The following is a 14795-nucleotide window of genomic DNA, read 5'->3' as shown; positions in this document are numbered from 1 at the left end:
TCTATTCCATTGACTTTGATACTTACTGCCCCTCATAGGTGATGCACTGGTTTTAATTTAATATTGCTGGGAAAGGTTTTTATCTTGACTTTATTGGAAGATTTAAAAGTGCTCACATGCACTGAGAACCTTTAGTTAACCTTCCCTTCCTACCACCCTCAGAATTTACAAAGTACCAAAGGTGACCTATAAATGCCATTCCTGTCCTAGTTAGTGAAGTCCCTTGCGGGTGTAGGAAGTGTGTATGAAGCATCTCTGAAGAGTGTCTACTTGCTTTGTGTTAGATTCTGAGAAAGTATTTTGAAGTGTATTGTTGTTGCTGCATATATTGCCCTTTTTAAAGAATGCATATTTAAAACTGACAAATCATTATTTTACTAGGAAACCTTGAGTGTAAGTGTTATTTGGATACTTGTATTTCTGCATTTCATTGCTACAGCTCTACGGCTCACATTGACCCCTCTTGAGATGAGCCTGGCTGCTCAGTCACACTACCAACCTGTGCAGTACAGACCTCCACCAAGAGGTGGGTTACCCAATAACAAGAGGACAAGGCTGGTGTAGTTTCCCCCAGGGTTACTACACCAATTCTTGCCTAACGCCTCAACCACATACACGTTTCATGTCTTTCCATCTGTGGAATGCTCGAGACATTGGAAAGAAACTGAAATGGTGCATCTGCATCCTTCATATTTGGCAGTACCTGCGATGGCTATTGCTCAAAGTGCTGACGACGAGGCTGCAAATAAAGGGCAGGTCACACATCTAGAGTAAAGCACAACATGGGATTGAAATGGCTCTGCAATAAATCTCACATTGGATAGACGTGTTGCGTCCATGCGGATGATTGCATATACGTGTTGCGTCCATGCGGATGATTGCATACACGTGTTGCGTCCATGCGGATGATTGCATATACGTGTTGCGTCCATGCGGATGATTGCATACACGTGTTGCGTCCATGCGGATGATTGCATACACGTGTTGCGTCCATGCGGATGATTGCATACACGTGTTGCGTCCATGCGGATGATTGCATACACGTGTTGCGTCCATGCGGATGATGGGTCCCAGACTGTAATCAATGGGTTGGTGTGTCTGATAATGAAATGGTAATGTTGGTTACATAAACATGTCTGGACGTCTAAATGTGGTCTGGAAAATGTGTTAATGAGAGTGCTTTTAATTTTTTGGTTATTTGAATAAAATTTATATTTTGGTTAAATAATCAGAAGTGGTTTAGCCTTTACAAATTGAAGTAGTAGTGTGTGACATAATAGCCGTGATCTTTGTGTTTTATAAACGTTGTTGCTAGCCTGGAAGATCGAGGCCTACCAGGCACCCTTAACATAAATCTGCTAAGGTATCATTAGGACACAGCTTATTGCGCTATATATAATGGACAAAAGGTTATCGTTTGCTGCTTCACTAGCACCTCGTTCCCAAGGGTTATCTCTTGCTTACAGGCTGATGGAGAGTACCCAAGATCTGCTTTTAGCTCCTGCTTTACAAACCCATATTTCAACGCCTGCCAGGTTTGTGTGTTTTGTGCTGACTCTTCCCCACATATGTGTGCATTTGTGCTGACTTTTGCCCAGAGATCTGTGGGTTTGTGATGAATGGTTCCTTCAAACTTGAACAGTGCACATTCATCCACCCTTCTTTATCTCCTCCTGCAGGGTGCTTCTGAACATCATGTACCTGATCGTTGATACCGTCCGACAGGAGTGCGATGACGACCAGATGGAGTGGATTGCTGCCAGGCAAACCTTCCGGGCCGAGCTAGGTACAGGTCAGAGGTCAGGACATATATTCAGAGAAGACAAATGGCATCTTGGGACATCCCATGGCCTGAAGTGTGTTCCGTTATTTATTTGTGCTCTCTGTTTTATTTACACTCCTGAATCACATGCTGTACACAGTGTATTAATAGTAAGATGTCTCTTTGAGGTTTGTTGTGTTTTGAAGGTGGATTATGACCTTTGTGGCGGCCGGGACACAGGAGTGCCTCGGGATAGCTGCATGTTCACAGGACTTGAAGCTGGCCCTTTAGTTGCCCATCATCAGTTGCCCTTTTCTTGGTCCTGGTGTACAAGAGACATAGTCCAGTCCGTCCACATAATCTTTAGCTTCTAGCATAGCGAAATTCGTGCTTGTGATCCTATTTACTGCCTGCAACATTACTAAAATACTTATAAAGTTATTCCTGTCCCTTTTATTCAGATGGTTGGTAAAACAAGCGATACTGAAGTTGTACATGCTTCTACTGTTAGGTTAACTCCCAATCACCCTCAACATTCCATAAGCGTGCTCCATAAGCGTGCCTCACGCCTTGTGTTTGGCGTATGATGAATCCACATTCATGACCGCACTGAAAGCCCTGTGCTAGCTGCTGACCATGCCGGAGCTCTTCCAGTCCTTGTGCCTGGACATCCCTCAACGCTTTCACTCCAGGCTGCCTCCTGGATTTTCCAGCCATCGAGCTGCTTGACAACAATCATCCGGAGTCTAGTCAACATCTGACAGACTAGGTCCCAGAGATTTAGCGGGAGCACTCTGCATTCTCTAGGTCTCCCTATCACACCCTGGAACTGATGCTGTCATCCTCAACTTTCAGAGGGGAATAAGAACTGTTGTAACTGTTCACTCTTAGAGTTACAGTTACCAACCAACTCTTTACAAGTAAGTAACTTTGAAACACTTATTTTCTTTTCTAGACAAAAGGCTCAATCCCTTGAAAGTCTTTCCCTTATTCTTGGAGCCATGAGTGTTCTCAGTGGCAGAAGGGGGGTCACTAGGGACTAGCGACCAACAGACAGTGTCAGAACAGGTTCTTAAGTAGCAAAAGTCAGAGTTCCTTAGGAAGACTTGGCAAACAGGTGAGAACTTTACTTATAGAGTTAGAAGAGGGTGCAGAGGCTTCGCAGAAGACACCCTAGTAGGATTCTAGCAGTGTGACTGGGTGGACTGGATGAGAGGCCTTATCACAGAAAACACCCCACAGCTACACAGAAATCCCAAGAGACTTAAGGTAAGTACATACCCAAGCCAACACAGTACCTCAGTATTGAAGAATATTTTGCAGCAGGAGAACTTCAGGATCTGCAGCCAAAAACCCAGACAGTGGAGTCCTTGTCTTGGTGACTGAAAACAGGACATTGGAAGGGACTTTGCAGCAGGGATCGATGGATAAGGCTCTAGTCAAGGTTTTCCTCATGGCTGAATGCGGTTCTGCGCATTTGGCGCTTTTTCAAGGAGCACAGAATAAGACAGAAAATCGTGGTTGAATTCTCTTGTTACAAAGGTCCAGCCCTCTGTTGAGGGGAGATCTCGGACTCAATTCATGTCTCTGGAGATAGACCAGGATGCCCACGAAGTTTCAGCGAGATTCGGAATTCGGAAGACCATGCACCGCACAGTGGCTCGAGGTCCCAGGGTATTGGGGTATTGCAGCAACAAAAGGTCACATCAATGTATGGGGTGGCTCAAAATGCAGGTCTTCTTGAGTCTAGTGGATCCCACCAGGCTCTGGGTCAGAGTCGTCTTTTTAGGAGTCCCCAGGTCGATTGGAAGCAAGGGCTACAGCCGGCTCCTTCTTGCCTCTTCCCCAACCACAGTCACCTGCTCCTGCCTCTTCCCCAATCCCACATTCACCTGCTCCTTCCTGCCTCTTCCCCAAACCTGCTCCTTCTTGCCTCTTCCCCAACCACACACATTCACCTGCTCCTTCCTGCCTCTTACCCAACCACACATTCACCTGCTCCGTCCTGCCTCTTCCCCAACCCCACATTCACCTGCTCTTTCACCTGCTCCTTCCTGCCTCTTCTCCCAACCCCACATTCACCTGCTCCTTCCTCCCTCTTCCCCAGCCCCACATTCACCTGCTCCTTCCTCCCTCTTCCCCAACCCCACATTCACCTGCTCCTTCCTGCCTCTTCCCCAACCCCACATTCACCTGCTCCTTACTGCCTCTTCCCCAACCCCACATTCACCTGCTCCTTCCTGCCTCTTCCCCAACCCCACATTCACCTGCTCCTTCCTACCTCTTTCCCAACACAAGGGCGTTGAGACTGCCTTATGATAGTATAAAGCACTGCACATCCCAAGCAAATGGTGTTATTAAGCAACGATCATTGAGAAATGTATTTTTTGGTATTTGAGTTGCATGGGAGATAAACCTAAATTCGTCTGGTTAACCTGCAAGCCTTGCATGGCTCTGTCTTTCAAATGGAAGCGCCACACCTTTCTTACGTGTAGCTTCAAATGTATTGGATTTTCATGCAGCAAGGACAAGTTGGCAGGCGATGCTGCACGTCTGTGCACACCACGATCAGTCAGTCCTCAGGTTGTTAATTTGTAGGAGTTTTGTTCATTGGGGACACAGCTGCATTCTGCGATTGGTTCTCTGTGCATGTGTGACCATGTCCATCGTTATGCATTGTGTGGAGTTCTGCACACATGAGAGAGCTCCTTCAGATCTGCTTGTAAAAACTGTCAATTGTATAGTCCTTACATTGTTGTGTTAAGGGGCTAGTAGCAATGCTCCGTTTTATGATTGAGGCGTGCTCTCTTGTTAACGTCGCCTGTAATGCGCGTTATTATTCTGCAAGCATCATCCCACAGGCTCCCGCTTACAGTCTGTCTTCACTAATGTGCTGATACCATTAGCAGCCTGCCATTTGTTGCAAGAAACACATTTTGCTAGATGTGTAACACCATGTTGCTAATGTATATTTCTATGTGAATTGGAACATCTTTAAAGCATGTGCTCAGCATTTGGACCAGATATGTTCAAGGGTGAATAAGCACATGCGTGAGATATGCTGCCTGCAAGGACACAGCAAGGCTTCAACCACATCGCAGAAACGAATGGGGGTTTCTCCGATGGCCACATGTAGATCATGTTTGCATTAGAAGAAAGGCAGGCGTGTCTAGCTGATAGCACTTCCTTCTGCGCTGGCTCCTGACTGGGCCCCTACATGCTCCTGACCTGTACTTTTACATCCGGCTGGCATTGGTTTTAAAAGCCTTCATCCTGGAATTGGCCCTGTTCTTGAGATCTAGCCGCTGTGTATGCAACATAGGGAGCAGCATGTGTGTGATGCCAAGCACTGCGGCCCCTTAAAGGCTTCTTTATACTTGGGTGGACCCTCCCCCTGCACTGCTCTGCTTACTTTGCAGCCCCTACTTGGTCACCGGACAGCACAGAATGAAGAGACGCTACATAGACAGTCCTGCCCGCGCTCTATTGCAACTATCGGCTCGTTTCTTAACCTTCTGTATAATTCTCCTTCAGACCATAAGCTTTGTAGTCCACAGATCTTAAGTTGGTGCCAATTCAACCTTTAAAATATGCATTTTACTAGAGAACTATTTACTGAATGTAGACTCCTGTGGCAGCGATTTTACTTGGCCTTTGACTGAGGTTGTGGATTGTTTCGGGAAGGACTCTTGCACCATCGTGCTTGAAGAACGCTCATTCCTTTTCCTCATCACGCCTCTCACTTCCCTGCACTCTGCTGTCCCTGCATAGTCTTCTCATGACCCTCTTGGTGTTCTTTCGTGTCCAGATGTTCGCTGCCCCAGAGATGTGCGCATCTTTCACCAGACTGGTGTTAGTATGCTGCAGTACACCTTAGTCACCAGTAGGCTCAACATCCAAACAAATCCCCCACATGTATTTAGCTCGTCCTGTACATAACGGGTTCCTCCGTTTCCTCCCTGCAGATCCTTAAGCGTGCACCTCTCTTCACAGACACACTTTGGTTTATTCAGCAACATCTTTATTCCAAGGCCCATCTGTCTACGCAAGTCATCTCCTTCCAGTATTATGCCACCCTGTTAATAAAGCTAGCGCCACCCCTTGCACCTATGGCCTCTACCATAACAAGCCTTGTGCTCTCTCAACAGGAACCCCTATAATATACCAAGCTCCTCTTCTCTCCCCAGGCACCCCTGTGTATAACAACGAGCCTTTCTCTGTCATGCTGTTTGGGATGGTGACCAAGTTCTGCAGCGGACATGCCCCCCACTTCCCTATGAAGAAGGTGCTGCTGCTGCTCTGGAAGACTGTACTGGTAAGATGTGATTGGAGTGTGCGATGGAGAAGAGGAGGGGCATGACCCCCAGGGTTCGGGCGGATCTTGTAAGTGAGCAATGGCTTCATGTGATATCCTTGAATATCGCAAACCCTTGGTTCCCAGGTCCGTGCTAGGGAACCTGTGAGATCGTTTGTAATAGGTTTAGTTGCTGCCTCGTTAAACGGTCCTCCGCAGTCAGGACTCTGGACTCCACATGTTCGTCTGTACTGTAGAGCCATCTGGTTTTTGAGTAGTACTTGGCTGCCTTGGTTTGCCCAGAGATGCACTCCCTGTACTCGTAGTTCAAGACATTTCGGAGGATTTGCTCTATGTGCCAAGATTGTTACAGGACTACCCGAAAAACTTGGAAATAACTCTTTGCTGTCGTGAGTAAATGTTTGAGGTTTACTGCCTGTGTAGAATACATTAAGGAAAATAATATTTTTTTCCCTCCACATTTGTTTAATATTGTAACCTTGTGCTACAAGAAGTAGTCCATTCATGTTAGTGACCCAGTGATTTGTTCACACTCTGGCGGCACCTTGAGAAACGAAGCACAACAGGCCCTCATGTTGGTTCAAAGCTTTATTCATGAGGAGGGGCCAGTTTTACTTAAATATCAGGATGGAGTAAGGCCTAACTTGCCCTCTACAAAGATGGGATTTTCCTACCTAAAGAAACCAAGGATAGTCTGAGTCAGCAAGTTCAACTTAAAGGGCTGTCTGTGTCCAGAACCTACACTTGCCCTCGCAAATAAAGACATACAGTGTGATGGGATGCCAGCAATAAAGTGTTTGAAGTACAATTCTGAGCTTCGTCCAGCTCTGGGTTCAAAATAGTTTCAAAAAGGTCTTGGGGTTCCCTTCCCCAAGTTCAACACAGTTCCGTGATATATCAGGGTTCCTTTCCCCAAGTTCAGCACAGTTGCAGGATATATCGGGGTTCCCTTCCCCAAGTTCAACACAGTTCCATGATATATCAAGGTTCCTTTCCCCAAGTTCAACACAGTTGCAGGATATCTCGGGGTTCCCTTCCCCAAGTTCAACACAGTTCCATGATATATCAGGGTTCCTTTCCCCAAGTTCAACACAGTTCCAGGATATCTCGGGGTTCCCTTCCCCCAAGTTCAACACAGTTCCATGATATATCGGGGTTCCTTTCCCCAAGTTCAACACAGTTCCAGGATATCTCGGGGTTCCTTTCCCCAAGTTCAACACAGTTCCAGGATATCTCGGGGTTCCCTTCCCCAAGGTCAGCACAGTTCCAGGATATATCGAGGTTCCCTTCCCCAAGGTCGGCACAGTTCCAGGATCTTGACTTTCAATGATCCTTCCAGTTTATCCTTTATAGTCTTGATGCTTTCTTTCACTTTAGCACTTACACCACACTGCCTTTGTCTCTTGGCTTTTGTCTGCGCCTTCCCACGTAGGGGCTACTCTGTCTAATCGCAGTTGTCAGACCACGGGGTCCGCAACCGATAACCCTTGGCACTGTGTGATGCTTTTGGTTTTCCTTGAGTAACACTGGTTTTCCACCTTGCGCCTATGTCACTGTTAAGGAGAATTCTCAGAAATGTGCTAATTTCCTCTACCTTAGAGACCCCCAGAAACTTTGCTGGATTTTGAGGACTTGATTTTTTATCCTTTAGAGGGTGAGACCCTTTTTCCCACCCATGTATTTTAATGTGATTTTTGAACTCTGTTTCTTTTGGTTGTGGAGTCTGACAAACTCCATAGGCATAGTCTTTTACATTGTGTCACACAGCACCTTCAGTGCAGTGACATAGGGAAGTCTTCCAGATTTCCCAAAGGTTTAAATACCTTCTCCGGGATAAACTACTGTTTCCCAGAGCAGTGAAGTGAAATTGACTTTACTTACCCTTGTAACTTCCTAGACCCAGAACACACTATCTTCCCGTAGGGTGCTGGAGGGGTTACTTAGTATCCACTTTGTCTAGCTTCTCATGTAACATTTTTATGTTACCTTTTCCTCGATGAATGGCTGGTGGCAGTGGTTTACATTTTCCTACCGTGGTGTGCATTTATCGCGGGCTGCGATCGCAGCTGCAGTAAAGCACCCAAGGGTGCCATTTTTGTCAAAATGGCCCCAGTATTCTTTTTTCGCCATTTGTGGAAAGGTCTTTCTTGAGATTTACTCTGCGCGCCAAACCAGTTTTGGGCCCTTTGTTCGCTTGGCCTTTGGCGGGATTCTCAAGTGAAGCCCGCCTCTGGCTCCAGGGTGTCTGAGGTGGGCAGGAAGTGCAACTCCCTGTGCTTGGTCTCCTAGGAGACCCAAATGCACTATGTAGTGATTGGCCAGCTGACTGTCCGGCAAGGACAGCCACCCTACTGGGTGACTGACAGCTAGGTTGGAATGAATGGGAGAGAACTGAATAAAAGGCAAGGCTTTTGGCTTGGAAGGCAAAGTCGACCACTAGACGAGGGAACCAAAGAAAAACTTGAAGACGACGCCTGCTGCAACTCCTGGACCGTTGGTTTGCCCGGTGAAGCACTGCTGCTGTGCTGAAACTCCAAATTTGATCGACAGAGAAGCCCCAGCAAGGACGACTTCTCCCCTTGAGTTGGTGGGACCAATCAACTCCAAAGTACGCCACCTGGACATTCTCTCGAAGCTGGGTGCGTTTCCACAGAGTTGCTGCTGGAAACCGAAACGCCAGGGAGGGGAACACCAGATTGTGTGTGTTGCTTTTAAGTTGTCCAAGAGCTCCAGGAAGATCCTCTTCCCAGGAAGCAGGACTGACCGAGCCTGAGCCACCTCAACAGAGTGCTGGACCCCAGAAGCAAGGAAAGTCCATCTCTACAGCCAGAAACCGCGGTGTTGCTATTTGCGGTAGTCGCGAGGAGCTGAAACACTGAAGTGCCACTTGTTGGAAAGATTGCCGGTTGCGAACAGTGACCGTCCCATTGCAGTGCAGGAGTCCCCCAGAAGTTCTCCCTCTTGTCCCCACGACTGAGGCCCAGGAACAGTGAGATCTGCAGAGCTGCTCAGGAACACAAGTCATCTGCTGCACTTTTTCTTCAATACAAAGGTACCGTAAAGTCTGAGAGAATTTCCCTCTTGTTGTGCAACTACACTTGTTCTCTGTTGGTGAGACTTGTTGTGGTTGCCCTGTAGAGCTGCTGATGGCTTCTTTACCTCACAAGCCTAAACAGCTTGTGGCCCTATCTTGAATTCTTTTTTTCTAAAAAGACTTTTAAAACATTGTTCAAGACACTTATCTCTGAGAAGTGCTTCAGTTTCACCCAGACTTTTGCTCAATTGACTTTGGCTTAGCCTGGCTCCCTGAATGTCTCTTCTTCCCTCTGTGAATGTGTTTGGCCTTCCTTCCAGGAAAAGGGTTAATTAACTTTGCATTGGGGGATTTACAAAAATACTTGCCTGCTTTGAGAATATTTGTGAGATCGCTTGTTATGTCACATTAACCTTTTCCCTTTGACAAACTTTAAAGTGTGTGTTTTGAATTGTATTTGCGTGTTACTGTTATATTGCTCCCTTCTGAAGGAGGCTTATTCTAACTGACTGATAAATTAATAATTGTTTATTCAGGAAACCTTGTGAGTTTATTTGAATACTTGTCACTGTGAATCTCTGTGTAACTCCCCTACAGCTTACATTGACCCCTCTTGAGATAAGCCTGGCTGCTCAGCCACACTACCAACCTGTGTAGTACAGACTTATACCAAAGGTTGGGTTCCTATTGCCAGGAGGGCAGGGTTGTTGTAGTGCATTTATTTATTTATTTGCATTTATAAAGCGCACAAGCGGCCCTGGAGCATCGTGGCACTGTTACAGATTGCTTAGCTTACATAGGTAACACAACAGTAGTGAGGACATAGAATAAAACGGATGTAAAAGCTAGATGTAGAAAAAGAGCATACATTGGGCTGTTACGGGGTTACAAGGAAGCAGCATGTATCCGCAGGTTGGTTAGTAACATTTAGGAGAACAGTAGAGTTTTTAGCGTTTTGCGGAAGGTGGAGTAGGATCTTTCGTTTCTTAGTGTGGTGGGCAGGGCATTCCAATTTTTTGGTCCGCCGTGCTGAAAACTTAACTCCCCCCCTTCCCCCCCTCTTCCACCACTTTGTTTTATCATTGTCCATTAAATTCAGCAACTTGTCTTTCACACTTACTTTCTCTTATTTCATAAGTATTCACTGCAGGATTTCACTTTGTTCATCAGTCCTTCTTAGCGGTTTTTCATTACAGCACATCATTCACTTTTCACTCGTCCTGTAATTTCACATAATTTATATATCTTCTCTTTAGTTCGGTATTCAATATTTGTTGTTGTATTTCACAAAATACTTGGCAATTTGTTCATGATTCAATATTCCTTTGTTCAGGTTCCAAACCCCATTCTTAACAACTTCAGTTTGTTCGGTATCAGCAAACATCCTATTTCCAACCATCCCTGGAGTGCCCAGGCCCAAGTGTTCCCTTTCTTACACTCACCAGGGCAGGTCTGCTTCTGTGGGTGTCTCCTTGTCTCTGGCTTCCACTTGCCTCCCTGGGATGCGTTGGGAACTCCCGCGAGCAGTGCTCGCTGCCTGTTAACCTCGCGGCAGCGGCCCACAGCAATTCAGAGACTTCAGTGTTCCCCAGCTCCAGCTGGGGACACGCAGCATAGGGGACTGCAGGGGCTCCGACCTTCTCACGGCCCTCTCAGGTCGCCGTGCCTCTCACCCTCTGCAGTGCACAGCGCCCTTTCCACTGGCCCCTCTCCAGCCTGCTCCTCACCTCACAGCTAGGGCCTTCACAGAAGGATTCTCCTCTCCCCAAGATCAAATCTCTCCATTTATGCACCTGTGGCCTCTCAATAGGTTGCAGATGCAAGTACTTTGCCTGACCACAATTACGCCTATTAATGGGACGTGCCTGTTAGGCAAGAATTGATGCAGTAACCCTGTGGGAGACGGCGCCAGTCTTGTCCTCTTGGTATTAGGTAACCCATCTATTGGTGGAGGTCTGTACTACACAAGTAGGTAGTGTGACTGGGCAGCCAGACTTATCTCAAGAGGGGTCAATGTGAGCCGTAGAGCTGTAGCAATGAAATGCAGCAATACAAGTAGCCAAATAACATTTACACTCAAGGTTTTCTAGTAAAATAATTATTCAACAGTCAGTTTTAAATAAGCATTCTCGAAAAAGGGCAATGTGCAACAGTAAAAATACACTTCAAAATACATTCACAGATACAAGGCAAAGCAAGTAGATACTCCTTAGAGATGCTTCATACACACTTCCTATACCCTAAGGTGACTTCACTAACTAGGACACTATTTGCATTTATATATCAGTTTGGTACTTTATTTTTTTTTATTTGCGTTAACAAAATTGTTTTTACAAAAACTGATGCAGCTCCTTTCGATCCTTTTCGTTTCCTTTCCTGGTTCGTGTATTTGTACTGTTGCATTTCTCCTGCTATTCTTGGTTGCTTATTTATCCATCATTCCCACTCTTGGTCTATGAGTCCATTTTTTCCAACACTGACTGTAGGATTTTGGTAGTGGCAATGGTCCAAGTAGTTCTTTGGCCACTGATCATACGCGGCCACCAGCTCGATTCTTCAGGGACCCCGTAAGGCTCTCAGACCGATTTTAGATAGCTTTCTTGTATTGATTGAAGTGCCGTGCATGAAGTTACTAAATGGCGGATTGATTCTGATTCGACCTCCTCCTTGCATAGTTTGCAAGTGTTCGTGATTGCCAATCCTCTGATGAAGCGGATTTCATTTGTTGGTGTTAGGGAGAATTCTCTGTTTAGGCTGAATTTCCTAACCTAGTGAGTCCCCCAGCAGCTTTGCTGGATTTTTGGGGTTTATTTTTTTCTCCTGCCAAGAGTTAGACTCTTTTACCCTCACTCTTGGACATGATTTGGGTGTATTCCTTTGACTCTATATGTGTTTAATGGGCTATGGGGTCTTTTACTCCATAGGGCTTCATGTGTTTTTGTGATGTGTGTTACGCAGTAACACAGGGGTGTCATAGTGACCCCCCAGTATAGACTCCATACCCTGGGACTGACTACTGTCTCCCAGGGCATGTAAAGTCACCATTGACTTTACTAGTCTTGAATTCTGAACAGAACCAGTACAACCCATCATATTGTGGACGTACTGGCCGGGGCAATTCTCCGTCCCCCCCCGATCGAGTTTTGGCTGGTGGCAGTGGATACTACTTTTTATATTCAACCGCAAATATTTCTCTATGGGATTTTCCCATTGTTCGAGGCTACTATCTTTATTTATTTAATTACAATAGCCTCGCACATACCGCCGGTTTATTTAATTATTATTAATTCTCCGGTTGGTATTTTTTGCCAAAACTCAGTTCTAAAATGGCATTTGTGTTCTCTTCTGTGACTCCAACCCAAGTCGAGCCCTTTGTTCCACTTTTTTGGCGGGCTTCTCCACAGAAGCCCTCCAAAGTGGTGCCACTCTGTCTGGGGTACTTAGGAGGGGTGGAGGGGGATTTAGGCACCCTGGACTGAGTTGCCTAGGCAACTCAAGTCGCACTCCGTCCTGATTGGCCCAAGTGGTGAGCCGGCCGGCTCACCACTTAGCATGTTTGAGTGACAGCTAGGCTGAGTGAATGGGGGTTTTCTGCATAAAAGCAGGGCTTTGGGGACTGGAACTTCAGAAGTCGCCACAGGACCTAAGAATCCGACGAGGGAGAAGCTGAGCCAACCTGCTACGACGACACCACCGGTGGAGCCCTGCAGAACCGTCTCACCACTTTTCCCAACGACAGAGGAGATCTCCCGCCGGAGAGTCTTCTTCCTTTGACTGGTGGGGATAACCAGCTTCACCGTCTTTTCGCCTTCCCGACGCATCTCGTGGCTGCCTTGCCTGTGCCAAGCACCCCGGCAACCAGAATACCACATTTTACCACGATTTCGAAATAAAGGGTAATACCTTTAACTGGAAAACTCTGCAGCTGGTTTCTTTCGTGGCAGTGCAACGACCTTCATCTTTCCTCCAAGTCGAGATCTTCTCTTCCTCTGGACGACGCCGAGACTTGCACCTGCTGCCAGGAACAACTGCCACCGCTGGAGGATCCTTCCCACTTAAGGTACCGTGTTCCGCCTGGCTTCCCTTGCCACCGACTGTATGGGGTAGATTTAGCCCCCGGCTTTCGAACCTGGGTTAGCCTGGGACAGCCTGGCTAAACTTTTCTGAGCCTCTCTAAACTCTTTTCAAACTCTCTGCAAGACTTTCAAAGCCTAGTGTAACTGTGTGATCTTGGGCGCATTTGTGCTCTGCTCTCTCTAAGAGTGGGCCCAGCCTATGGACTTTGGCTCACCAGTGACTTTTGCTCTTCTGCCTTGCTAAAAGTGTTCCTAAATCTTAGAGTGGTGTATCTTCACATATTCTGTCTTTTTCCCTCCCTTTTTCATGAACTTATTGGAGTGCCATCTATAGCTAAGCGCTCACCTCTGTCTGGAAATAAGTGGTGTTAACTAAGACTTGTCTGATAAGGAATAAGGGTTGTATATATCATAATAGTAACTGTGTTTACAGTGTTTTACAATAAGAGTGCTGGAGTGTTTCAAACATTGTGTTTTTAAATAAATAATTATATACTTTGATACCAAAGCTCTGGTCAGTGTTTGCTTGTGCTATTGTGTCTGAGTGCCTATTGTGTATACTTTGCATACTGCCTAACTCTTCTTGAGGGAAGTGTGACTGCTCAGCCACAGCTACCAGGTAAATCTGGGTGGTACAGACTGCTACCAAGTGGGTTTACTGCTAACACCTGTAGTCCTAAATCTTTTGCAGTGTTCCCAAAGGGAACTGCACAGTTTTCTGCCTAACAGTTGGCAATAGGTTCAGTCTTGCTCTGATAAAAAGATTTCGAAGTTTTTTGCTTGGGAATTTTTTGTAAATTTCCGCTGGATCATTGATTTTCCTTGCAAAGAGTGGCAGATGCCTTAGTAGCTTATTCTCTGCCACATTTTCTTGAGTCTTGATCCTGTCTAGTTCTTCAAGTTTTTTTTTGATTCTCAATGGGTTCTGCAGCAGTTCAGTCTCTGAACATGCAACGGATTCCAGCTTGGATTTTCTCTTTGAAGCCCAGGCAGTAAGCTTTTTTGATCTGCCTGACTTGAGTTCTTTTTGGAGCAGGATATACAAAGGTGAAGCTTCCGGGAGCAAGATATTTCTGTAGAGAGACATGCTGTTGTTTTCGGCCCGGGCCTCCAAGGAAATTAGGCCTAGCTCTCTTCTGATGGCCGACATGGATGTGGAGTTCGGTAGAGACAGAACTGATCTCCAGAAGAATCCTTCGATCTTTACCCAAATCTTCTCTGGGAGAGCTGGCATGGCTTCTGCTCCGTACAATAAACTGGAAACCACTTTTGACTTGTAGTAGGTTAGCAGCGGAATCAAGGAGAACCTGCCAAATTTGTTGTCTAGCATTCGTGCTTGGGTTGCTGAAGATCTTACTTTCGACCATATGAAGCGCTGCATGCAGGTTTCTGAACGTGAGTTGTCCAGCATGACGCCCAGGTATTTGAATTCCTTCGCAACTTCAATAGGGTTGCTTTCTAATTGCCATGACGGGCACTTTGAATTAGAGCTGGTTTTGTTTCTTGGTTTTTTTCCCAAAATCATTATCTTTGTTTTCTTGACATTGATTTGCAGTTTGTTCGATTTGATGTAGTTTGCTAGATTGGTTAGTTGTCTTTGCAGGCCGA

General features: G+C 46.1%; 1 protein-coding gene across 2 annotated transcripts in view; it reads left to right on the top strand.

The window, feature by feature from the left end:
* Window positions 1–14795, top strand: part of STRIP1 (striatin interacting protein 1) — a 306491-nt gene that overhangs the window by 96992 nt on the left and 194704 nt on the right. The window contains exons 7-8 of one of the 2 annotated variants that reach the window (XM_069632974.1): window positions 1680–1786; window positions 5950–6077. In XM_069632974.1, the coding sequence (XP_069489075.1) occupies window positions 1680–1786; window positions 5950–6077 (235 nt within the window). Of the gene's footprint in view, window positions 1–1679; window positions 1793–5949; window positions 6078–14795 lie in introns of both variants that reach the window. The other variant, XM_069632973.1, reaches the window with a different exon arrangement.

The sequence above is a fragment of the Ambystoma mexicanum genome, chromosome 13 (genome assembly GCF_040938575.1).
Source record: "Ambystoma mexicanum isolate Mex_15411 chromosome 13, UKY_AmexF1_1, whole genome shotgun sequence".
NCBI lineage: Eukaryota > Metazoa > Chordata > Amphibia > Caudata > Ambystomatidae > Ambystoma > Ambystoma mexicanum.
This window is presented reverse-complemented; position numbering and strand designations above follow the sequence as displayed.